Below are 27453 nucleotides of genomic sequence, written 5' to 3'. Positions count from 1 at the left end.
CTAAATTATAACTTAATTTTTTTGTTAATCCGTTGTTTAGCGTTGACGTGAAAGAAGGAAAAACAAACATTTTCCAATTTATAATATTAAAAATATTGCCTACATGGATGAACAAACTCATGGCCCGTGTGACGTTAAGTGGTTAACGGAGCCCGTGGACATCAACAACGTAGAATCGCCATCCGCCTTCAAACATGAGCTCTAAGTCTCAGTTTTGTTGTAAAACGGCGGCCCTGACCTTCCGATTGAAATGCACTGCTGCTTAACCGCAGACAGAGGCAGGGCGTCGTACTGATCCGTGCGGGCTGACAAGGCGCCCCGCGGCACCCTCGCGCGCCCGTGTGTGGCGAGTGGTCGCCGCTGGTGTCGCCGCCCGCGCTCCGCCGAGTGCCCGCAGCTCGGTATATAGCGGGCCGGGGCGCCGTCGCGGGGCCGCAGTCGGTCCGCAGTCGGCACTCTCGCGCAACCTGCCCCCCGTGTGCCGCGGCACGCTGGCCCTCCTGCCGCGAACGTACTCCCTCTGACCGCTGTCAATACTGCCACATTCGACTTCACGCACTCCTTCTCGCTCATCATGAAGTCCTATTACTTTTTCTTCCGCGAAGGCAGCAAGATCAACCAGATCCTGTGCGCGGTGCTCAGTAAGTACTTATAACATTTTGTATCTGATATATATTGAATATGTGCATTGAGTGTGCATATCGATATCGCACCATGCGTAGAAAAAGGACGCAAGTGAAAAACTCGAACTTTACAAGAACGTAAAAACTGTTTTGTTAAGAGATGCTAAATCAATGCTAGATGAAGATGTCCTTAAGAGACATCATAGATAAAATTAATCTGCAAATACGTCTTTAGTTGATTTAAGATAATATTGAGTAGTTTTCGAAATAATTTATAATTAATCTTTTAACTCTTTATTTATTTATAACTTTATATACTAAACAGTATAAAGGCGAACTTAATGCCGTAGGCGTTCTCTGACAGTCTACCTTAGGGGAGTGCAGAGATGAACCTTGGTAGGTGTAGTGTGATAGTGATATTACTTACTATAAACATATGTGTAAACACATATATAAATAATAATTTTATTGATAAATATTTTGATTAAATAAATATGTTAAATGAAAAAAAAAACGAATTTCAATTTTTCATACTTTAACCCCTAATATATTGTCAAAGGAATGACACAAGAGGATTTCTTTAAATATAAATGATTAGTTGAACTTGCTAAAAACCGGGATAAGGATACCGCTGGCATCAAAGTTTATGTGTAAACATATGTGTAAACACATATGTTTATAGCATACATAATATTTATAGATACAAATACTCGTACTTAAATAAATATATGCATATGCATATATTTATTTATTTATTAGGTTGCACCAACAAAGTGATCATCAATACAAAACATTGAACAATTGACAAAAGTTCATGGCAGATGTCACCTCAATTATAGGTGCAATCGACAGTGCATTAACAACAAACAAAAAAAAAATACAACTAAGATTTGATTACATTTCATTCGTTGCTTAAGATTAATTTATATTTAATTGGGAGATGATCCGCGACAGATTTTTCCTGTAAGTTGTGAGACAATTAGAAAAATTATTTCTGTAATCTGACGAAGCATGTTGCGGATAATAACATGTACTTTTAGGTTAGGAATATTGTGTTCTTTTTTTTCTATAATAAATAAATGGAAAATAAATTTTTATAAAAAAATTATAATTAGAAAAAACATCTATTTCACTTAGTTCAGCGCAATCGGACAACTCCGAAGGAACATTGACGGACACCGCGCTACCGTGGACATTATTGTAGTCCCAAAGGATTCTGTTTAAGGGAGAGTAAGCACCTAAATTCGAACGAGCGGGCTTTCTTATAAACGGTTTATATTTCTTCGTAAAATATATATATAAATAAATATTATTATCAATTAGATGACTCTGCTAACTCTCTGAGAAACAGTTCTCGAACCCTCGTCTTAACCGCTTCACGTGTAGTGGCCGACCTTATTTTAAGCCTTTTGTTCCGGAAGAATTGAAAGAGAAATAATCATAATAGTATCATAAAGTAAAAAGCTATGTTTTTAATAAATTTTTAATAATAAAATACATATGTCTGTATCATCAAAAACATACTTAATCTACTCCGACAGAAAATGTTAAACTTTATTAAATAAATCGTATTTTTAAATTCAACATTATAATTTGTTTGCTGTTATTATGTGAAAATTTTTTGATAATAAAATGATGATAAAATGTATACCAGTTAAATTTGCATTGTTAACATGGATATATTTAATGAACTCAACCAGTTTTATCAAACAAAAGGACTTGTTAATAATATTTTAAAGTAAATAAGTCGATAAAATGCCTAAGACGTATTTTTTTATAAAAACGACGTCAATGTCGTCATATGTTATTGCCGTTACAAAGACTTATCAAGTCTTCATACTCATTTCTATAAATCGAAAATAGAGCATTTTATAGCCGCGTTAGCACCGGTAATACTTGGTTGCTTTCACTCTGAGCCCTTCTGTTCTGCCTTCCCTTTCTGTAATTTGCATTCGTATTAACTTCTTCATAAAACTCACATTTCATTTTCATAATTTCAGGATTTTGGAGTTTAACAAATAATTTGTTTTATTTCTGAACAAGAAACTTTGATGCCAGCGGTATCCTTATCCCGGTTTTTAGCAAGTTCAACTAATCATTTATATTTAAAGAAATCCTCTTGTGTCATTCCTTTGACAATATATTAGGGGTTAAAGTATGAAAAATTGAAATTCGTTTTTTTTTTCATTTAACATATTTATTTAATCAAAATATTTATCAATAAAATTATTATTTATATACGTTGCTGCCATCTAATAGGCAGATCATTTATGCCTTTGCGATAGAACTCAGGTGATCTAGACTCTACAAACTGTGTGAAAGCACTGTGTTTGTACTGCCTCCTAGGAAGAAAACTTTTTATCACGTAGAAAATTGTCAAAATCGCGAAAAAAATGGTAGTCCGTTGGAGCAAGGTCTGGAGGATACGGAGGGGGACGAATGGTTTCTAATTGCAGTTCCTGTAGAGTTAAAAGGGTTTCTCGTGCTGTATGAGGTCTCGCGTTATCATGGAGCAATAATGGTGAAGATCGATTCATGAGTCGGGACTGTTTCACTGCAAGTTTTGCTATCAATATTCGGAATTCGGAGTAAGAATCCATTTTTCATCACATATCACAATTCGATCCAATATTCTTTCATTTCTGTATCGATTCAACAAGGCAACGTTTCTTTCTGCAAATCAGTCAAATCACGAGGCACCCATTGTTCATATTTTTATTTTATTGATTTAACGCAAATGATTCTATATTGTTGGTAAGGTAACGTTAAACCATGCCGCTAATTCCTGGGTAGTTTGGCTCGCATCGCTCCGCCATCTCTTTCAATTCATTGTTATTCACATGTGTGGGCGGTCTTCCACGTGGTTCGTTCTTCAAATCAAAATTTCCATCACGAAAGCGTTTATACCAATATCGCACGGTGCGTTCATTAGCACCCCTCTCTCTAAACGCAACATTGATATTGCGAGCTGTTTCTGCAGCGTTCTCGACATCAACCCCACGAAAAGCACAGCGGTGCTCTTCAAAAGGGGTCGCCCTCCGAACACCACGCTGAGCATCCCTCTCCCGACTAAGCGCGTCGACACCTCAGCCTCCGCCATTCGCCCAATCACGATGTTCGACCAGCCCATACCGTGGGCCCCGAAGGTCAAATATTTAGGCGTCACCCTCGACAGTAGGATGACATTCCGCCCTCACATCAAGACTGTACGCGACCGTGCCGCCTTCATTCTAGGACGTCTCTACCCGATGATATGCAGGCGAAGTAAAATGTCCCTTAGGAATAAGGTGACACTCTACAAAACTTGCATACGCCCCGTCATGACATATGCAAGTGTAGTGTTCGCTCACGCGGCCCGCACTCACCTAAAATCATTTCAAATTATCCAATCCCGTTTTTGCAGGATAGCCGTCGGAGCCCCGTGGTTCGTCAGGAACGTCGACCTCCATGACGACCTGGACTTAGAGTCCATCAGTAAGTATCTGCAGTCGGCGTCCATGCGCCACTTCGATAAAGCGGCACGACACGAGAACCCTCTCATCGTGGCCGCCGGTAACTACATTCCCGATCTTGCGGACAGAATGGAAAGCAGTCGACGTCGCCCAAAACACGTCATCTCGGATCCTCCCGATCCACTAACGGTGCTTTTAGGTACCTCAAGCACCGGTCACCGTTCTCGTCGAACCCGTCGCTTGCGACGAAGGGCTTGACGAGTAAATTAACTCTCAGACACAGCCCACTGAGTTTCTCGCCGGATCTTCTCAGTGGGTCGCGTTTCCGATCCGGTGGTAGATTCTGCGAAGCACGGCTCTTGCTAGGGTCCGTGTTAGTATCGTCGTCAGGTTTGAGCCCCGTGAGCTCACCTACTAGCCACGGTTACGCTGAAATAGCCTCTCAAGGATATCAGCTTAGGTAGAAAAAAAAAAGCAGCGTTAGTTCCGCCTCGGAGCTCGTATTCAAAATTACTCGAATTTTCGGTGTCCATCTTTCTTGTCTAAGATGAATAAAGAAAACAACTAAAAGTCGATGATCGAATGTTGCACGTTTTTTAAAAGAAGAACCTCATAGGTACCATTTGAAAAAGTTTTACTCAAAAATCGCAAGCCATGAGGGTTCTATGTCAATTTGAAGTACCCATTACAATAAAACGGCAATTTTATACTGTGGCAAGTGGCATTGTCTTGCTGGAATTTTATTTCGACACTGTTTGTATCGCCGAACATCCTAGTTATCGACGGAGTTGTTTCCTTAGTGTATTTTTCACTCTTCATTCGCCTCTCACACAACACCATTTCACCCACCCCGTCGGCAGCCATGCCACTCATAAGCGAGCCTCAACTGTGTTTAACAGTGGGCACTACACATTCTGGGATATATTCTTCGCCCACTCGGCGCCTGACATAGGTTACACCGGGAGTTCCTGTATAGAGACAAGGTTAAATTTATAAATTCATTATTTTCATTACAGAATTAATTTTTAAAGATATTGTGTTATTTTAATGTAAAACAAGAGTAAATAACCTAACTTCAAAGTTAGCTTCGTCTGACCATAACATGTTAGACCAATCTTCCACTGTTTAATCTTTATGTTTGAGGGCCCACTCCAAGCAATTTTCATGTTGAGTTCCGAGAGCCACGGCTTCTTCCTTGCATTGCAACCTTTTAAAGCTGCCTTTTGCTTCAGATATACATACAGGCAGCGAGGTTAACAGCTATTTATCTTCGGTCCTGCAGGGACTGCCTAATCAAAAATCGGTCATCGCGACCGGTAGTGACTATTTTTCTGCCTGTTCTTGGCCTGTTTTCATCGGAACCGGTCTCTTTGTAGCGACTTATTGCGTATTGCACTGCACAACGCGAGCGCTTCGCTTCTCGGCCTATCTTCACCTGTGACGCCTTGTTCATGCGAAATCTTAATTTTTATGCGCTGTTCTGCACCAGACCCGGAAGCGCATTGCCTGGAGAGCGGTCCTCGGGAGGATGAGCGACCTAACGAGTGCTTCTGCATATACATCGTCAGCGCAACCACGACTACTCTGACAGGAGTTTCCGACTGAGAAGAGAAATTTTGAACTAAGTTGCGATTTTTTTGGCGTGGTCCACACTCTGAAATGAATGAAACTCTCTAAGAATATGGCAGAAATATTTGCGTATAACTCGTGTATTCACTTCAAACTCGGACAACACACTTTTCGACATCTTCTAAAATAGTTATTTAATTTTTTTTGCCATATTTTTTTTTAAACCTGTGTGTTTAGAAGAAAGTTAAAGAAAAGAGAGGAATTCGTGAAGTGTATTCGGTGCTATAAATAAAATACAATTAAAAGTTAAGAAGTTTATTTAAAAATATATACTTAATATTAAAAATTATGTGTCGCCGTCGTCACTATCATTTTCTAATAGTGCTAATTTAATACAAGGGATTAAATTTATGGTAGCACCTGAGCTGGTGAAAGGAGTTGGCCCCTCATCCTCGACGTAACTCTCGTCGCTGTCGTCACTAGCGTAAATAATAAAACGCTCAGTGACTGAATCGACTAGGTATATGGTCATCGGTATTTGGTCCTGGCATTACAAACAAATTTAAAATAATAACATTCGTAACAAAAACTTAATATTAACAAAGGGTACCTACAACTTTAGTAGACGCAAGTGTAGTCGGGAGCGAACGGAACGTAGACGCGGTGCGGGCGGCAAGGGTCTACTGAGGCACCAACCGCGCGGAATCGGAACGGTGCTACGTCTTTCCCCGCGTCCCGGTTGACAACCAAAGAGACCTAAAAACGACTTGTGCACGTAGTACATAATATCTCGATGACTTGTGCGCATCTAACGACTCTTGCCAAGTTACGTGCCGGGGATTACATAAACAGTGGGGTGTCTAACCCTAAGCCCTAGAACGCTCATATTGTAAGCATTGATGTGCGTCACGCCGCATCGTCGCCAGCCGCTAGTGCGTTATAGGCCTTATAAATTCGAATCGTGGTCGAGGCGGTTGGCCAACCTTACGTGGGGTCTACGGACCGTCGAGGCGGTTTACCCAGACTTTGATGACTGGGTGAATCGTGGCCGAGAACGCCTCACCTTCCGTCTGGTGCAGGTGCTGACTGGGCACGGATGCTTCGGGAAGTACCTGCACCGGGTAGGAGCTGAGCCAACGACGAGGTGCCACCATTGTGGACACTAGCTGGACACGGCGGAGCATACGCTCGCTGTCTGCCCCGCTTGGGAGGTGCAGCGCCGTATCCTGGTCGCAAAGATAGGACCGGAATTGTCGCTGCCTGGCGTCGTGGCGTCGATGCTTGGCGGTGACGAGTCCTGGAAGGCTATGCTCAACTTCTGCGAGTGCACCATCTCGCAGAAGAAGGCGGCGGGGCGAGTGAGGCAAAGCTCTCCTGACTTCGCAGAAATCCGCCGCCGCGGAGCAGGGGATCGGGACCGGGGTCCCGTCCGTAACCCGGCCCCCTACGAGCTTCGGGCTTCACCCGCTTTGTGCGGGAAGGAGCCTAGGCGTGAGGTGGCGTGGTAGGTCGCGTTCCCCCGACCGCTCCGGGGGAAGGTATAGCGCGGCACCATCAATGCGGGCTCCCGGCCCGTCGACTAAGGGAACCGGCGGTCATGTTGCTGGCGGCCGCCGGTCCGGCGTCTGGGAGACGGCGGGATGGATGTAATATGCTCTGTGTAAACCCTGTCCCGCCGTCTCAATAGTTCCGACTGGGTTCCGGCCCGGTTCGGAGTAGGGCGTCGGCTGTAAGCGGCAGGAGTTTTTAGTGAGGTTCAACTCCCACATACCGACTTTCTCCTGTGGAAAAAAAAGGCTTTATAGATACTTACATACATATTGATGCTCGGTGGCGGGCTAAGCATCTGGCATGTTTGCATGCTTACCTTCAGCTTCTACGTTATCATGGTTATTAGATGCAAAGGTTTCGCTTTCGTTTATTTTATGAACATTCTATTATTTTTAATACATAAAGAATTATGTATCTTATAGTATATACACATATGTTTAAGTAATATCACCTTCACACTACACCTACCAAGGTTCATCTCTGCACTCCCCTAAGGTAGACTGTTAGAGAATGCCTATGGCATTAAGTCCGCCTTTATACTTTCTAGTATAAGAAGTTATAAATAAATAAATAAATAAATAAAGCTAATTATAATTTAACATGTGAACTTCAATAAATCTATAATCGGTAACTTGATTTACATCGCTTCTCTAAAGAAGAGTTTCTCCCGTACCTACTGGTCATCCATTACAATGTAAAGTATTGTGATATTTCTATAACAACAGTGAAAGCATGTGCCAAAAGCAAAAAATTAAGTACCTACATATGGGTTAAGTTCTGTAAGATCCATGTGCGAAGGTCTGACTCTTCCGCGGTTATTGTGGTACATACAGAGGCAGATTTAAACAAATTGACTTACTTTGTGTCTTATTATTACTTTTTGTACTTTGCATTAGTTTCTATAGCTCCTTTTTGTTGCAAATTCACGTGACACTGAACGTGAATTATGTACACTTATTAATTATAAACGAAGTCCAAAGGCTTGTATTATAACACATGTTGTTATTCAGTAAGAGCGCGGCGCCTCGCCTTTTGTCGCTATTGTTCTCTTAGCTCGTTGTTCGTCTGTTTGTGGCTGTCTCATTACGGACATATATTTGTCTTACTCTGACCAATTTTATTTAATTATTTCATTTACATCACATTTTGCATCCATATTACACTCATTAACATTTCATTTATACTAGAATTAAATAAAAACAATAACTACAATTTAAGCCTAAAACAAAATCAACAATAATAATAAGAGAGGGAGAATTCTTCCCTTTCCGCACCGATCCGTCGCCGTCGAGCCGGGGGCCAGAGGAGGGATTACGCCCGCACGTCCCGGCCCCTGTAGGTGGCGGCCTCCCCCCGGTGAAGGTCATGGGGCGACCCGAGAGGGTAGAGGCCGCACGGCGCCCTACCAGCACTCTAGCGCGCCGTCAAGGAGTATCCATGTGATAAAGAGCGACCGGTTGGCGGTGTATCGCGTCCCGACCCGGCAGGCTGGTTCTGGTCCAGCGGGGTATTCCGGGACACCAGCGGCACTGTCTGGGCGGCCTGACGGGCTGCCGTACCGAGACGGCCGACGTTTCAGAGCCTTCGATTCCCTACCTCATCCCTAGCTCCGTAACCCCCCTAGCTCATCCGGGTTCTGGCCTCGGAGGGGATCGGACGTCGGGTGTAAGAGTGCAGGGGAGTCGTTTAGTGGGTGGTCCCTGAAAACATCCTTGGGCCCGCGGACTCGAAGTCGCGAACCAGTTCCACATACCCCGCGCGCGCCCCTAGGCACGGGGACCTCGTAGGAGGCCCAAAAAAAAAAAATTAAAGAAAGAATCAGATAACTGGATTAGAGACAGAAATATTGCGTTAGAAAGAACAATTCAGTCACATGAATATAATAAAATATTAATAGATAAAAATAAAAAATAAACCTAATTTTAAAAGACAAGATATGGGATATGTCGAAAATTGTCACAAACTAAATAGGAGAAAATTAGATGAGTTAAGGATTGGTCCATTTAAAATCGAATAAAAATAGTCGCAATCAATATGCAAGATCAGACTAAGAAGAATAAGACATAAAAAGAAGGAGTCTAGCCCATTTCATATTATAATACATTTCCTGCTTTTATTCCAGAAGTGATTGAAGATTAGAAAAATACATTTAAATATATACAAATAAATATAAAATATATAATCCATACAAATAAAAAAAATACATTTCAAACCCATTTTTTTATTTTTTTGTTGCTTAGATGGGTGGACGAGCTCACAGCCCACCTGGTGTTAAGATGGTGTCATTGAGAAAAAAGACGAGTTCAGTGTTATTTAATTCAAGAATACGGAATAAAATATTTTGTGGAAAATAAAAGGCATTAAATGTTGTTTTCTTAATATTGTACAGAAAGCGCAATTAAGTCTTTTATTATTGTTGAACCACTTTTAGACTATTCCATATCATTGTATCTATATAGAACGAATTGAAAAAATTCAACGTAAATTTATGAACTACCTCTGTTTTAAATTCAATATTGCCTATAACTCTAATAATTATGATACGACCTATGCCTATAATTAGTGGTACTTTATAAGTTAAACTCATTCTTTTTACGTGTCGATGGTAACCTCAACAGAGAACAACCTAAAGGATAAGACGTCCGGTGCTTGAAGTCGTCGTGGCCTAAAGGATAAGACGTCCGGTGCATTCGTGTTGAAGCGATGCACCGGTGTTCGAATCCCGCAGGCGGGTACCAATTTTTCTAATGAAATACGTACTCAACAAATGTTCACGATTGACTTCCACGGTGAAGGAATAACATCGTGTAATAAAAATCAAACCCGCAAAATTATAATTTGCGTAAGTAATCACTGGTGGTAGGACCTCTTGGGAGTCCGCACGGGTAGGTACCACCACCCTGCCTATTTCCGCCATGAAGCAGTAATGCGTTCCATTCCGATAGAGGCACCCGTCACGCGCGGACGTGCTCATCGACCACTCGATCGCCCGGCCTTTGTTCGTCCGGCTTTTGTTAGCCCGGCCATTGTTCGCGCGGCCTGTGTTCGTGGTACATCTGCCGACTAAGTGCTCTTCCTGGAAGTTTTTATTTGTTTTGTTTCCTTTTGTTATTTCTGTGTTCGTGGTACATCTGCCGACAAACTGTCTTCCTGGAAGTGTTTAATTGTTTTGTTTCTTTTTGTTATTTCCGTTTTGTTGTGATTTTTCTTTGTCCTGCAGTAATCGTGCCGCATCGCCACCTGTGTTCAATAGAACCGCTCAGGTCCGAGAAGTTGGGGCCTCGCCGCAAGGCGAGTGTTTTCTAAGACCCAGGGTAGCCCCACCTGGGCACGTAGACATCATGGACGCTGTATTTGCGGAATTTCTCCGGCTTCGCTACCCAAAGCTCACTTCCGAGTTTCAGGCCTTCAAGGCCGATCACACTGCGAGCCCTCTCGTGGACTCCACCGAGCTCGCTGCTCCTGCGTCGCCTGTACCTGCGTGCAAAGCTTCTGCATCGAGCACCGCAGCCTCCGTCGTGCCTGCCGTTCCCGCGTCGCCTATACTGGCGAGTAAAACTGCTGCGTCGTCCGCCGTGGTCACCGTTCCAGCTGAGCGATCATCCGCGGCCTCCGTCGCGCCCTCTAAAACACCTACACTTGCTCGTAGGTCGCCTGCGCCCGCCTCCTCGTCCTCCGACTCTGACTCGGAGATGGAGGTCGACCTCGCTCCCGCCTCATCGACGGATGGATTCACCCTGGTGCAAAAGGGTAAGAAGCGTGCCGCGGAGTCTCGAGCTCCCGCGGCCGCTAAAATTAGCAAAGCCGCGAACGCGTCGCGCCCCCGCCCTCAGACTCCCGTTGCGCCTCCAGCCCGTGCCACTCCGTCGCCTCGTCCGGTGGCACAAAATAAAGCCCAGACCCCTCCCCCGGTAATCCTTCAAGAGAAGGCAGCTTGGGAACGAGTTTCCCTGGCCCTTAAGGCCAAAAATATCAATTTTACGAATGCCCGTAACCTCGCGAACGGCATTCAAATTAAGGTTCGAACATCCGACGACCATAGGGCCCTCTCTTCTTACCTCCGTAAGGAGCGTATAAGTTTCCACACATATACGCTCCAGGAGGAGCGCGAACTCCGTGCCGTTATACGTGGCATCCCTAAAGAGTTGGATGCCGAGCTCGTCAAGGCCGACCTTCTCGAACAAGGCCTACCGGTTAACTCCGTACACCGCATGCACACAGGCCGCGGAAGGGAGCCATATAATATGGTTCTCGTCGCCCTCCAGCCTACCCCCGAGGGTAAGCAAATATTCAACATCCGAACGGTCTGTAGCCTTTCCGGAATCGCAGTCGAAACCCCACACAAGAAAGGCACACCTAGCCAGTGCCATAACTGCCAATTATACGGGCACTCTTCCCGTAACTGTCACGCGCGCCCCCGATGCGTCAAGTGCTTAGGCGATCACGCCACGGCCCTCTGCGCTCGCGACCAAAAAACCGCGACAGAACCGCCTAGCTGCGTCCTGTGTCGAACACAGGGTCACCCCGCAAATTACCGCGGATGCCCCCGAGCCCCGAAAATAAATCGCCGCGTCGCCCGCCAAAACCGCCTCCGAGCTTTCGGCCCAGACATCAAAGCCTCGGCACCCTCTGCGTCGCAGGCTAAGCCAGCGTTCGTTCCGGCGCCGGTGCCCAGTGTCTCGGCCTGGGCGAAACCGCTGCCGTACATGAACACGGCTACAACTCCCTCCTCCGCGATTCGTCCCGCCCCCGCGACTCGTCCCTCTCCCGCGACTTGCCCTCCGACCGCGTCCGACAATCTCGCTTTAGCGATCGACTTCTTTCAGTCGATCAACTTTGAGCGCGTTAACGCTTTGGGCGACGCCATTCGCGCTGCCTCCACTGCACAACACTTTATCGCCGTTGTGCAAGAATACGCCGACGTATACGCGTCATTAAATACGTACGTCCTCCCCTCACTCCGCCGGTAATCAATGGCGTATATAAGTAGAATAAAGCCCCTATCCGTAACGATAGGATTTTTTAACGCTTACGGTCTCGCAAATCAGCGTGATCAGGTTTCTGACTTTTTGCGTGACCATCAAATTGATATCTTTTTAGTGCAGGAGACCCTACTTAAGCCCGCGCGCCGTGACCCTAAAATCGCGAACTATAACATGGTCAGGAACGACAGGCTCTCTGCTCGTGGTGGTGGTACCGTCATTTACTATAGAAGAGCCCTGCATTGCGTCCCACTCGATCCTCCCGCGCTCGCTAATATCGAAGCATCAGTGTGCCGAATCTCACTGACGGGACACGCGCCGATCGTTATCGCGTCCGTTTATCTTCCACCGGATAAGATCGTTCTAAGCAGTGATATCGAGGCGCTGCTCGGCATGGGGAGCTCTGTCATTCTGGCGGGCGACCTAAATTGTAAACACATTAGGTGGAACTCACACACCACAACCCCGAATGGCAGGCGGCTTGACGCGTTAGTCGATAATCTCGCCTTCGATATCGTCGCTCCGCTAATCCCGACTCACTACCCGCTAAATATCGCGCATCGCCCGGATATACTCGACATAGCGTTATTAAAAAACGTAACTCTGCGCTTACACTCGATCGAAGTAGTTTCAGAGTTAGATTCAGACCACCGTCCCGTCGTTATGAAGCTCGGTCGCGCTCCCGATTCCGTTCCCGTCACGAGGACTGTGGTGGATTGGCACACGCTGGGCATCAGCCTGGCTGAATCTGATCCACCATCGCTACCGTTTAGCCCGGACTCTACCCCGTCTCCTCAGGATACCGCTGAAGCCATAGACATCTTAACGTCACACATCACCTCGACATTAGATAGGTCATCGAAACAAGTTGTAGCGGAGGACTTCCTTCACCGCTTCAAATTGTCCGACGATATTAGGGAACTCCTTAGAGCTAAGAACGCCTCGATACGCGCCTACGACAGGTATCCTACCGCGGAAAATCGTATTCGAATGCGTGCCCTACAACGCGACGTAAAGTCTCGCATCGCCGAAGTCCGAGATGCCAGATGGTCTGATTTCTTAGAAGGACTCGCGCCCTCCCAAAGGTCTTACTACCGCTTAGCTCGTACTCTCAAATCGGATACGGTAGTAACTATGCCCCCCCTCGTAGGCCCCTCAGGCCGACTCACGGCGTTCGATGATGACGAAAAAGCAGAGCTGCTGGCCGATACATTGCAAACCCAGTGCACGCCCAGCACTCAATCCGTGGACCCTGTGCATGTAGAATTAGTAGACAGTGAGGTAGAACGCAGAGCCTCCTTGCCACCCTCTGATGTGTTACCACCCGTCACCCCGATGGAAGTTAAAGACTTGATCAAAGACCTACGTCCTCGCAAGGCTCCCGGTTCCGACGGTATATCCAACCGCGTTATTAAACTTCTACCCGTCCAACTCATCGTGATGTTGGCATCTATTTTCAATGCCGCTATGGCGAACTGTATCTTTCCCGCGGTGTGGAAAGAAACGGACGTTATCGGCATACATAAACCCGGTAAACCAAAAAATCATCCGACGAGCTACCGCCCGATTAGCCTCCTCATGTCTCTAGGCAAACTGTATGAGCGTCTGCTCTACAAACGCCTCAGAGACTTCGTCTCATCCAAGGGCATTCTCATCGATGAACAATTCGGATTCCGTACAAATCACTCATGCGTTCAATAGGTGCACCGCCTCACGGAGCACATTCTTGTGGGGCTTAATCGACCAAAACCGTTATACACGGGAGCTCTCTTCTTCGACGTCGCAAAAGCGTTCGACAAAGTCTGGCACAACGGTTTGATTTTCAAACTATTCAACATGGGCGTGCCGGATAGTCTCGTGCTCATCATACGGGACTTCTTGTCGAACCGCTCTTTTCGATATCGAGTCGAGGGAACCCGCTCCTCCCCACGACCTCTCACAGCTGGAGTCCCGCAAGGCTCTGTCCTCTCACCCCTCCTATTTAGCTTATTCGTTAACGATATTCCCCGGTCGCCGCCGACCCATTTAGCTTTATTCGCCGACGACACGACTGTTTACTATTCCAGTAGAAACAAGTCCCTAATCGCGAAGAAGCTTCAGAGCGCAGCCCTAGCCCTAGGACAGTGGTTCCGAAAATGGCGCATAGACATCAACCCAGCGAAAAGTACTGCGGTGCTCTTTCAGAGGGGAAGCTCCACACGGATTTCCTCCCGTATTAGGAGGAGGAATCTCACACCCCCGATTACTCTCTTTAGTCAATCCATACCCTGGGCCAGGAAGGTCAAGTACCTGGGCGTTACCCTGGATGCATCGATGACATTCCGCCCGCATATAAAATCAGTCCGTGACCGTGCCGCGTTTATTCTCGGTAGACTCTACCCCATGATTTGTAAGCGGAGTAAAATGTCCCTTCGGAACAAGGTGACACTTTACAAAACTTGCATAAGGCCCGTCATGACTTACGCGAGTGTGGTGTTCGCTCACGCGGCCCGCACGCACATAGACACCCTTCAATCTCTACAATCCCGCTTTTGCAGGTTAGCCGTCGGAGCTCCGTGGTTCGTGAGGAACGTTGACCTACACGACGACCTGGGCCTCGAATCTATACAGAAATACATGAAGTCAGCGTCGGAACGGTACTTCGATAAGGCTATGCGTCATGATAATCGCCTTATCGTAGCCGCCGCTGACTACTCCCCGAATCCTGATCATGCAGGAGCCAGTCACCGTCGACGCCCTAGACACGTCCTTACGGATCCATCAGATCCAATAACCTTCGCACTAGACGCCTTCAGCTCTAGGAGCAGGCTTAGGGACCTCGGTAACCGTACTCGTCGAACTCGACAAAGAGTTCGCCGTGCAACCTAACCCATGAATCAGCTCGCTGAGTTTCTCGCCGGATCTTCTCAGCGGGTCGCGATTCCGACCCGGTAGTAGATTCATTCGCGAAGCAGCTGCTCTTGAGCTGTTAGGTCTCCTTCGGAGGCGCTCGGGTAGCTGTTAGCAAATCCCACCCCTCCTGGCTGAGCCTTTGCTCGCCCACCTGTCCTGGTGAAACTGGAAAGGCCTCCGGGCCACCAGTAATTCTTCAATCATAAAAAAAAAAAAAAAAAAAAAAGTAATGCGTTTCGGTTCGAAGGGTGGGGTAGCCGTCGTAACTATACTGAGACCTTAGAACTTATATCTCGAGGTGGGTGGTGCATTTACGTTGTAGATGTCTATGGGCTCCAGTAACCACTTAACATCAGGTGGGCTGTGAGCTCGTCCATCCATCTAAGCAATAAAAAAAAAAAAGACTCGGCAGGTTGTTAGATATTCACGCCCTGACCCGCCAGAACGTCGCCGCGCTGCGACGTCCGCAGCGCGCGATCGCGGTCAGGGCGATCCGAGGATACCGCACCGTCTCCTTCGAGGCGGCGTGCTTGCTCGCCGGGGCGCCACCCTGGGACCTGGAGGCGGAGGCGCTCGCTGCCGATTACCGGTGGCGTAGCGACCTCCGCTCTAGGGGGGAAGGGCGCCCCAGCGAAGGTGTAGTTCGAGCGCGGAGGCTCCACTCTCGGCGGTCCGTGCTGGAGGCGTGGTCTCGCCGCTTGGCGGACCCGTCGGCCGGCCTCCGAACCGTCGAGGCGGTCCGCCCGGTTCTCGCGGACTGGGTGGGCCGCGACCGCGGATGCCTCACCTTCCGGCTGACGCAGATGTTGACCGGCCATGGGTGTTTTGGCCGGTACCTATTTAAGATAGCCGGAAGGGAACCGACGGCGCAGTGCCACCACTGCGCGGACCGCGACGAGGAAGACACAGCGGAACATACATTGGCGCGTTGCTCTGGATTCGACGAGCAACGCGCCGCCCTCGTCGCGGTCATAGGAGAGGACCTCTCGCTGCCGCGCGTCGTGGCTACGATGCTCGGCAGCGACGCGTCCTGGAAGGCGATGCTCGACTTCTGCGAGTCCACCATCTCGCAGAAGGAGGCGGCGGAGCGAGAGAGGGAGAGCTCTTCCCTTTCCGCACCGATCCGTCGCCGTCGAGCCGGGGGCCGGAGGCGGGAATACGCCCGTACGTCCCGGCCCCTGTAGGTGGCGGCCTCCCCCCGGTGAAGGTCAAGGGGCGACCTGAGGGGGTGAGGCCGCGCGGCGCGCTACCAGCACTCTAGCGCGCTGCCGTGGAGTGATTAGAGCGACCGGTCGACGGTGTATCGCGTCCCGACCCGGCAGGCTGGTTCTGATCCAGCGGGGTATTCCGGGACACCAGCGGCACCGTCTGGGCGGCCCGACGGGCTGCCGTACCGAGACGGCCGACGTTTCAGAGCCTTCGATTCGCCTCGAAGGCTCCGTCGGCTGGGCGTCCTTGGGGTGAGCCGCGCCGTCTGGTTGTAGTGTTGACCGCGGTAGCCCCCCTACCTCATCCGGGTTCTGACCTCGGAGGGGATCGGACGTCGGGTGTAAGAGTGCAGAGGAGTCGTTTAGTGGGTGGGCTCTAAAATCCTTGGGCCCGCGGTCTGCTCACAACACCATGCAGATCGTAGAGTCTCACATACCCCGCGCGCCCCTTTTGCGCGGGGACCTCGTAGGAGGTTCGGCCCTCTACCCGAAAAAAAAAAAAAAAAAAAAAAAAGGTTGTTAGATATTGACCTATTTTATTCCTCTATCACGTGTCGTGCCGGTCGTTGAAGTGTAAACATCACTGATTCTATTTGTAACAAATCGTATTTAAAAAAATAGTAGATAAATTTGGTTTAGTCGTAAATACTATTAAAAACCACTTAATTGGTGCTTCGAGGGACGCAGAAGAAATAAATCTTTGGAATATTAACAGGATCTGTTCAGAAAACTGCAGAAGAAAAATCCACAACAACTTTCACAAAACCTGCCAAATATTAATCTACCCTACAACTAAAAAAACAAAAAAAAACAAAATACTAAATGTCAGTTTGTTGGGTTGGCATTGGTTCTAGTGTTGCCGGTGCATGAAAAGTAGTGTCACCTACTATACTGCGTTCCATTCCACGTTACTACACAAAAATATGGAGAAACAATTCCAACTGTTATTTGATAATATGAAGATGGAAATGCAAAAACAAACAGCTGAACTAACTGAATCACTTACTAAAAAGTTAATGGATAGGATGGATGAAAAACTTACTCCTATCATTGAAAAAAACGAACAACTAAAACAAAAAGTTAGCGACCTAGAGAAAGAGATGGAATATTTGAAAAGAGAAAAGAAAAGTAACAACATAATTATTTTCGGGCTAGAAGAAGGGGAAAACTCAATATTGGAGCTATTTAATAATGTCAAGATGACCTTCAAAGATGCTCTAAATATAAACATAGAGCAATCCGAAATAAACAAATTATACCGCTTGGGAAAAAATATAGTTCAGAATAAATCAAGGCCGGTGCTATGTTCCTTTATAAACGCTTGGAGAAAAGATGAAATTATGAAGAATAGAAAGAGCTTAAAGAACATTTATGTATCGGAGGATTACTCGAAGGAAATTTTGGAGAAAAGAAAAGCACTGCTACCACGGTTGAAGGAAGAGAGAGAAAAGGGAAATATAGCTTTTCTGATTTACGACAAATTAGTAGTAAAAGAATCCAACACTGAAAAAAGGAAAAGGGAACCAACTATCTCACCGTCACCTTCCAAAAGGCAACCCAGAAAACAGCAAACACTATGCTTTGCGAAAGTTAGCAGGATAAATGCCTTTGATGCAATGCGACCTAGATCGAACTCATTTACCAACAAACCTACACTCAATAAAAAATAGCAATTAACCGGTAAACGGAAAATCCAAACAAACTATGAAAACAAACAAACAGAAGAAATACCTCTTCCCCCAAGCCGACTGGTCCTCGTGGGGGATAAAGACCACAACCCTCCAACAATACAAAAAAAAAACAACTACAAAGACACAAAAATAAACGTCGCAGCCCTTAACGTACTCACGCTGAAGAATGAAGAAAATCTTATAGAATTAAATGATGACATAAGACAAGTGGCAGGCGTCACGTGGAACAGAGTGGCTCAAGAAAGACATGAGTGGAAAAGGTTGGAGGAGGCCTTTGTCGATTGGCAAACAGATCTGCAGAAAATAAGAAAAATTCAAATTATAGGCTAGATTAAGGTTTAAATAAAATTCAAGTTTTCAATATTATATTTAGTCATATAGTTGTAATATGGATCTGAATAAAAGGCTATATTATTATTATTATTATTATTACGTGTCGTGCTCGATTTTTCCTGGGCGTTGAGGGGACTGAGGGCGCGATGGCGCGAGGGTGCGGGGGTGCGAGGGTGCGGGGCCACGTGGCGGTGGTGTGCACCACAATTGATTTTTATTTATTTGTGACTTTTATTTATAAGTGTACATTTAAATTGGTGTATTCCTTCTTTTGCTTATGTTGTTTTTTGCCACCGCTGATTGCTTTTGTTTGTTTCTCTAGTGTTTTAACTTGTTTAAATTGGTGAGGGCCTATAATTGTCTTTTTGTTTCTTCTTGTAATAAATAAATAAATAAATATTTCATTAAGGTGTGTGAGCGACTTGTCAGATTATTATTCTGAATTGAATAGTATAGCATCACACATCATAGTGTTTGTTGGACTGCGCCAGTGTGTCCCGGTCCGTTCGTGTTCTCGTCGAGACGTTCTCAAGCGCCCGGCGTCGGGCGATGTGTGTTGCAGTAAACCTGCCAGTGTTCGCGTACGGCGCCAGCATCGGCTGGATGTCGCCCATGACCCTGCTGCTGCAGTCCCCGAACTCACCGCGAGACCCGCCCCTCACCGACGGAGAGGTGACTCATGTTTTTTTATAAGCTTTTGACTGCGTAAGTAGAAAAGTTGTATAACCTCTTTTCGCTCTTCCCGCGGGAACGCGTGAGGGCTAAGCTGCAGAACGTCCCAATATCGGAACCAGGACAGATCCTCGGCAGAAGCAGGCCGGACCGAGATGCCTGCCAGTGCAAGCCAGGCACGCTTCTCGACTCTTCTTAACGTGCTGTCACGAGCTAACAAACGAAATGTCGTCCTCGTGAAGGCTTCCAGAATCAACGGCAACAAACTCGCAGCTTACAGACATACGCCGCCGCGCCGTACTGCGCTCTATATAGTGTGTATATATATATGTAGTGGTATACTGTGTTGCGCGTGTGACGTGTGTGACGTGTGTGACACAGGTGTCGTGGATGGGCGCGGCCGCGTACCTCACGTGTGTGCCGGCAGACTACTTCATGGCCTTCCTCGGAGACAGGGTCGGCAGGAAGCCGGCGCTTCTGTTCGTCTCCTCCGTTGCTGTCGTGAGTACGCATACACAAACCGATCTGCTGTGCTACCCTAGACCCCAGGGTTGACCCGCCCGTACTTGTGTGTGCAGCTGTGCTGGGTGCTGAAGCTGTCGTCTATGGAGACGTGGGCGCTGGTGCTGGCGCGCGCCCTCGTCGGCATCACGATGGCGGGCAGCTACGTGACCTGTCCGCTCTACACCAAAGAGATCAGCGAGGACTCCGTGCGGGGTCTGCTCGGCAGCGTGGTCAGTCCACGGACACTTGCTGGTTCACGTATAGAAACCATTATACCGTCTGTGACCTATCAGTGTGTCTAGCTCCGAACATAGAAAAGCATTTATTTATTAATTGTACATATTAGCATGCAGCACCTTGGATGTGCTCTTAGGGTTGCCATCTGCAGACTGGTGACCAACACAGTAAGCACCTTTCGATGACCATAACATCAAAAATATCTGCTCTCAGTGGTGGCCGGTCCTCGGCGGTCGACTGTGTGGTGCTTGTGATCCGATGCACGTCGGCTGTGGGCAGGTCCGCAGCAGAAGTAGCACGCATTGAGCACCTTAGCTGGTCCCCGTTGCTTATACATAATCTGTAGCACTATAGGTATAAGACGAGTGCGAGTATAAAGAGTAGTAGGTAGTTAATTACCTATAGAGTGAACGCGAACAATACACGATCTCGATTTGTCAGGTGACATTGTTCCACTGCGCGGGCAACCTGTTCCTGTACGTGGTGGGCGACGTGCTCCCGTACCGCGCCGTGCTGTGGCTGTGTCTGGCGCTGCCCACCCTCCACCTCGTGCTCTTCATGGCCATGCCGGAGTCTCCTTCCTACCTCATTAAGCACGGGAAGCTAGATGTACGCCAACATACGAACACTATTTTTTTATTAGCGTAGTCGAGCATCACTACAGTTGGGCATCACTGCGTGAATGCCGCCCATCACCTAGAGTTGAAGTCTCAATTGAATGCATTTTTACTGGTGGTAGGACCTCCTGTGAGTCCGCGCGGGTGGGTACCACCACCCTGCCTATTTCTGCCGTGAAGCAGTAGTGCGTTTCGGTTTGAAGGGTGGGGCAGCCGTTGTAACTATACTTGAGACCTTAGAACTTATATCTCAAGGTGGGTGGCGCATTTACGTCGTAGATGTCTATGGGCTCCAGTAACCACTTAACACCAGGTGGGCTGTGAGCTCGTCCAACCATCTAAGCAATAAAAAAAAATGCATGTCGGTGTTGCAACACCAGAACTACCAGGACCACAGAGATGTGGGAGAGCTAACCCCTAAGGAGGTCGCGTGTCGGGAACGATGGCCAACTCTGATGTGTGCTTACAGCTTACAGCGCGTTCTTGCGTCGTAATAATGTATTATTTAAAGATGAATTAGAATAGTTAACAAACCTGTTTGTACGTACTTGATTTTTTAGCACTTTGCGATAACGTTGCTTTGTAAATCGTAGGTACATTCTATAGATAAGAATAAATACGAAATAAAACAAACAAAGAGTTCACGAATCTAAATTCATCAGCAAATATAATCGTGCTTCACAACACGTGCTTCCACAAGTTGACGGTCGGCCATTGTCATAACGCGACCGCGACGTGTCAACTCTGCGCAATGTGCGCGCCAGTGCGTGGCCCTTCCTTCACTTCCTGATTGTAGGAGGCGGTGAGGGTGGTGGCGTGGCTGCGTTGCAGGAGGGAGGACGATCCTCACGTCTTAAATGAGGTTGATCTCATCAAAAACGAGCAGGAGAGGGACCAAGAGAGCAGCAAGTTCGTGCTCAAAGCTGTCGGTGAGTACCTAGGGAGCACTTCCCACCGCACCGGTCCGGGCACCCGCTGGTAGCCGTGTCTGTGGGAGCAGTGCGCGAACTCACAGAGTGGCACAAAGAGAACACATGCACGTACATAAAGATGAAATAGGAGATGAATTTAGGAGTTCAAAACTATCAAGTTTGTAAGCAACACGATAGAGCCGCTCCGTAAATAAGCCACTAATTTGTTATATTCGTAATATAGAGCGAACCAAACAAGACGCATATTCGGGTAGCTATTCGTTTAATAGAACTCGTTATTGAGTTCGGTCGAGTTTCTTGATTGGCTTCCGCGACTGTGCTCCCGGGGTCACGGCCGACCATCTGCGAGTAAACACCACTCATCATCAAGTTATGACATCAATAATCATAATATTATGCCGCCAATCTGTTTCCATGCACCCGGGCCACCGTTGTACTATATAACTCAGACTTAGAACTTATGTCTCAAGGTGGGCGGCGGCTTTGCATTCATACGTTGTTCATGTCTATGGGCTCCGGTAACTCCTCAACATCACGCGGTCCACTAAACCACACAAGCAAATATAAAACTACTAGATAGATAAAGCAACCCTCGCTGTCTGAATGCACCGAATGCACCCAGTGACGGACAAGCTGATGAGCCGCGCGTTCCGCATCGCGCTGGCAGTGGCGCTGGCGCGCGAGGTGTGCGGCGCCATCCCCGTGCTCAACTTCGCGGGCGAGATCTTCACGCTGGCGGCGGGCGGAGCGCGGCCCCCGCTCTCCCCCAACCAGCAGGCCATGGCGCTGGGCGCCGTGCAGGTCGCCGGCTCCGTGCTCGCCTCCAGCATCGTCGAGAGGGCCGGCAGGAAGGTATCTTCTCCATCCTTCATGCGTTAACTTACCGAATCTATAAGCTACAACAATGTTCAATAACATCCGCTCTGTTCTGCCGCGGGTCGGGTGTGTGACGACGCGCGGTGGAAGGCGACGCTCCCGTGGTGATATCTGTGGGCTTTAACCATTTAAAATTAGGTCAACCGTGGTGTTAGGGTGTATATTTAAGTTCTCCAGTATACATATATGTACCAGTATGTTCCATTTTAATTAATTACATAATTAATATTCTTTTGTACATATGACCAATGACGGTAGGGCTTGTTGTACTGGGTACCACCAGCCCGCCTATTTCTGCCGTGAAGCAGTAATACGTTTCAGCTTAAAGCGCGGGGCAGCCGTTGTACTGTAATATTGAGACTTAGAGCTCATGTCTCACGGTGGGTGGCGGCGTTTATGCACGTTGTTAATATCCTTGGGCTTCAGTGACTACTTAAGACCAGATGGGCCGTGAGTTCGTTCACTCATCTAACCAATGAATAAATAAAGTATGATCGATATAAGAGCATACCATCAAAGCTCCGCTAATTGAGAGCCACGAGATATCGTGGCTGGGATCGTCATGGATGTGAACTAGCAACGACACACGACTCTGGCCAGTGTTAGCGACGCGGGTAGCGACTAGAACACGCCACCGACGTCGCGAGCGCGCCTGCTGGAGTGGCGGTGGCTCGACGACCCGCCGTGCATTGTGTCGCAGCCGCTGCTGCTGACGACGGCGCTGGTGTCGGGCGCCAGCATGTGCGCGCTGGCCACGTGGTTCCTGTGCCGCCGGTTGGGCGCGGAGCCCCCCGCCTCGCTGCCGGTGCTCGCGCTCTGTCTCTGCATCTTCTGTGACGCGGCAGGACTGCAGCCAGTCTCCGTCGTCATCACGGGGGAAATATTCTCATTCAAGGTGTGTACATACATACTACATCTATGTACATATTTATATTTATATATTTGCAAAGAAAAATCTTTATCATTTAAAGCCTTTAATACTGTTTAGTTTTAAAAAAAAAGATTTTTTTTTAGACGGAATCACTCACCTGTCTCACCATTTAGTGAAGAGAGTAGTTCAGTTTTGCAGAGTACAATAAGACTGCTTAAAATATTAATTTTAAAAGAGATTAAGAGCTTTAAAGATTGTTTTATAATGATATAGACTACTCCAGAATGAATTTACTATTAAAAATAATGATGTGTTTAGTATTGTTTCATTTCATAATGGTACTCGAATATGTGTCGCGTGTGGTCCAGAGTGAGAAATTTCGTCACTATATGAATTGCACCAATAATTATTTTATATTTTTATTTATTACATTTACTTCAGATTTTGCATCCATATTACATTCATTAACATGTCATATAGTATACCAGGATTAAAACAATAACTACAATTACGAATAAATAAATAAAAAATAATAACAAAACAGAAAATAAAAATGAAATCTCAAAACTACCTAAAGGCTGGTTTGGATCCAGAGTGCTCAACATGCCCACGTGTCCAGTGTTGCATTATTGGGCAGTCCAGATGCATCCGCGAGGCGAACAGCCGCAGATAGCTGCTGCGACTAACTCGCACGCGGCGGATTAAAGAAGCTATTGGTGCGAAGCCATCTATTCGCGCATCCGCATACATCCCCGACGCACCGCAGTGACGCGGCACCGCATCAGCGCTCTGAAAGCGTTGTTATACTGGACACGCAGGGTATGGTAGGATTACTACCCCATACTTAACCCATAGGCTGCATGTGTAGTAAGACTGGCAGTATGCTCTGAAAAGAGTAGCTTTCACTTCTACAGTACACCGCGAGAGCCCACGGGCCAGCATATTACCCTCTGATTGACAACGCCCTGCGCTCCCTGTCCATGTCTACATCGTCTGCGAGCGTCTCAGTGACCAAGATACTTGAATTGCGATACTTGTTTAAGTACACTACCGCTAAGTGTCACTGATTGAACAGCTTCGTAGGTTTTTCTGCCTGATTTAAATACCATCAGTTCGCTTTTAACGGCATTATATCTGAGCCCATGTCCCTCCGCATAACGCTCGCATATCCTAATCAGCTTTCTGAGAGCCTTGATCGATGGGCTCAGCAACACCATGTCGTCTGCATAACTGATGTTATTAGCAAGCACACCATCAATGGAACAGCCGACACGGGCATTACTGGGCACACGAATCAGACGTTCAATATATAAATTAAAAGGCTTGGCGATGACAAGCCACCCTGTCTTACCCCACAATCCAGCCCATACATATCCGATTGCGGCCCCGACCACTTCACAAAGTTGCTCTGATTGCCCTACCAGTAATTCAAGAGAGAGACAAACTCATGATCAACATCAAGTCTGTATCTTTCGACAACTTATGCCACAACCTGTCATACGCCACCAGATCAAACGCTTTAGATAAGTCTAAAAAGCAGGCGTAGACAGGAGTGCCTCTGTCGTCGTCGTGGCTTAAAAGATAAGACGTCCGGTGCATTGGTATCTAGCGATGCACCAGTGTTCGAATCCCGCAGGCGGGTACCAATTAATGTACCAATGAAATACGCACTTAACAAATGTTCACGATTGACTTCCACGGTGAAGGATTAATTAACATCGTCTAATAAAAATTAAAACCCGCAAAAAATTAATTTGCGTAATTCCAGGAGGTAGGACGTCTTGTGAGTCCGCACGAGTAGGTGCCACCACTTAGCCTATTTCTGCCGTGAAGCAATAATGCGTTTCGGTTTGAAGGACGGGGCAGCCGTTGTAACTATACTGAGACCTTAAACTTATATCTCAAGGTGGGTGGCGCATTTATGTTGTAGATGTCTATGGGCTCCAGTAACCATTTAACACCAGGTGGGCTGTGAGCTCGTCCACTCATATGGGCAATTAAAAAAAATATGTCTGTGTAGTACTAGACAGTATGCTTGAGATTCAGTATAGCCGTTTCAGTCGAGAGTCCAGGTCGAAAGCCGAACTGGGCATCATGCAGCTTTACGTGTCTTCGTAACTGAATATCAATTATACCATCCAGTACCTTAGCGATGACTGTTGCGAGTGATATAGGGCTGTAGTTACCCAAACTGGATACATCCCCGGTTTTTTTCTTAACTATCGGAACAACTGCGGTCTTCATCATCGCTTCAGGCGAATATGAATGGCCTACACAGAAAATGAACAACATGGCAAGCACTCTGGGCAAGTGAACACCTGCGTGTTGTAGATGCTCAATACTCAATGAGTCATGACTAGGAGATTTTCCTGGCTTCGTGTCTCTCACCACCCGTGCAACCTGTTTCGCCGTGATTCGCGTAATTGGTTCCCCAAGCCGAATATCACTCGCACCAATATTCGCTGTTACCAATGGAGACTGCACTCTAAAATGTTCCTTAAATGTATTGGCACTCACTGGGACACTCGACTACGGATTCAACTTATTTGATTCCTTCCAAAATTTAGAATAAATACAATGATGACTAGTCTCTGCCTCATAACGCAGTTGGAGAGACGAAGCCTCTAAATGTTAGTTTCACAGCGAACAGTTTCGTTTCGCTATCGGATCAATTCTATCAGACTTATCGTATGTCCGTGGTGAGAGTTCTGTCCCGGTAGCGCGTAACATCGCTCATTTTTAACAACTTTATGAATTTTTTAATGTTAAGTATAATATTATAATTTGTTATTTTATTAGGTACATGTCAATGTCTATGTTTGCCGGGGCTTCGTGCCCGCTGTATCTGAACTATGTCGGTACCTAACAAAGTTTCTCGTTGTGTCGACAGTACCGCGGCACGGTGATGGCGACCACCATGGCGGCGTCCTCGTTCGCCGCCTTCCTGCAGATGCTGTTCTTCAAGCCGGTCGCGAACGTGGTGGGACTCTATGCGGCTTTCTACTTCTTCGGAGGCGTGTGCTTACTCACGGCACTCTATGTGGTCCTGGTAGTTCCCGAAACAAAAAAAAGACGAATTGACGAGATCTACGAAGACTTGAAGACTAAAAAAGAGAAATTAGAAGAGAAAAAAAATGTAATTGACAAGAAATCTATCCAGGAGTAGAAATTCTAATAATTCTACATTATTATTATAACTATCTATAAAATAAATAATTAATATAAAAAGTTTATAAACAGTTTGTTACATTTGATATAAAAGCTTTGAAACAAAAAAGTGTTAATGACTTATGCAAGTGTAGTGTTCGCTCACGCGGCCCGCACGCGCATACACTCTCCCCAGCCATCCAACCCGCTTAATTTGTAGGGCAGCCGTTGGAGCACCGTGGTGCGTGAGGAATGTCGATCTTCACGACGATTAAGAATTACATCCGTTACGTAATTATCAGAAGAGAGCGCCGGAAACTTAAGTAATGAAGAAGAAAGCGGCGCGGAACAGCGTGCACCGCAGCAACGGCTGACGCGAGCCGGTCGGTAATGTGCACACAAACAACAAATGTCCTTATCTGCTGGCTTTGAAACTTCATTTCATTTCATCACACATCGCAAAGCACAGGTCTTGCCTCGCGAGGAGCACTGCTCCCAAGTACCAACTACTCCATTTAGCTCCACACAGGAGAGGGACGATCTCTCCAGGATATAATTCGGAACTCTTCGTCGTCTTAACTGTGCTCCCGGTATTACTAATAATTACTAATTAATATCCATAAGCGAATTTGACCCTTTACTATAAGATGGGTTTTCTCGAGAAAAAAGAGGATTCATTCTGGAAGGGAAGATAAAGTGCCGCACACAGCTGGGATGAACAGCTTCGGATGAACTGACTGAGATACACACTCACAAAAGTAAATTATGACCAAAATGCAAGAACCATAGAACAGACTGTGCTAGACATTTTTCTACGGGATAAGGTGCGTAATACTGAAATCCACAGAAGAACTAGCTTGCCTGACACAGCCAAAATGATTGTTCGGAGGAAGTGGAAGTATACCGGCCGCATCTGCCGTCGCCGCGTCGCACTGACACTTGGCGGGTACTGCAGTGGAGACCTCGTACTGGACCTCATACCGCGGGCAGACAACCGACGGGTGAGGGAGCTGGATGGACGACCTGGTCAAGCTAGCTGGTAGGGACTGGACGCGAAAGACAAGACACCGAAAAGAATAAAGTGCATATGAAGAGACCTGCACCGAGCGTTGGGTGGACTCGGGCAGAAAAAGAGAGAGAAGAGATTCTGGCTTCAAGCAAAAGCGGTTCATAGCATAAAGAAAAAACATTAAACTTAGTAAATAAGTCGAGGATATAGTACATAGGCTATTCGTATGTAAGATATAAAATGAAGACAATTACATACATACATTTTTTGTGTAAATATATATATAA

At 46.7% G+C, this 27453-nt stretch overlaps 1 protein-coding gene across 4 annotated transcripts; it reads left to right on the top strand.

The window, feature by feature from the left end:
- Positions 1 to 330: 330 nt before the first annotated feature.
- LOC114251497 (solute carrier family 2, facilitated glucose transporter member 6) lies at positions 331 to 26247 on the top strand. Of its 4 annotated transcripts, XR_016324759.1 has the most exons (10): positions 331 to 641; positions 18864 to 18973; positions 19355 to 19474; positions 19552 to 19707; positions 20156 to 20323; positions 21128 to 21260; positions 21886 to 22115; positions 22840 to 23034; positions 23604 to 23829; positions 25901 to 26247. XR_016324759.1 is itself a non-coding variant. In XM_028185780.2 (9 exons), the coding sequence occupies exons 1-9, from the start codon at positions 575 to 577 to the stop codon at positions 26174 to 26176; spliced, it is 1455 nt and encodes a 484-aa protein (XP_028041581.2). In that variant the 5' UTR covers positions 331 to 574; the 3' UTR covers positions 26177 to 26247. The 4 variants fall into 4 exon arrangements, 3 of the variants coding, with proteins under 3 accessions (XP_028041581.2, XP_089591806.1, XP_089591807.1); XM_028185780.2 differs by lacking the exon at positions 23604 to 23829; XM_089735680.1 differs by lacking the exons at positions 19552 to 19707; positions 23604 to 23829 and having other exon boundaries at positions 337 to 641.
- The last annotated feature ends 1206 nt before the right edge of the window (positions 26248 to 27453 follow it).

Source organism: Bombyx mandarina, chromosome 20 (genome assembly GCF_030267445.1).
Source record: "Bombyx mandarina strain Sakado chromosome 20, ASM3026744v2".
Classification (NCBI taxonomy): domain Eukaryota; kingdom Metazoa; phylum Arthropoda; class Insecta; order Lepidoptera; family Bombycidae; genus Bombyx; species Bombyx mandarina.
This window is presented reverse-complemented; position numbering and strand designations above follow the sequence as displayed.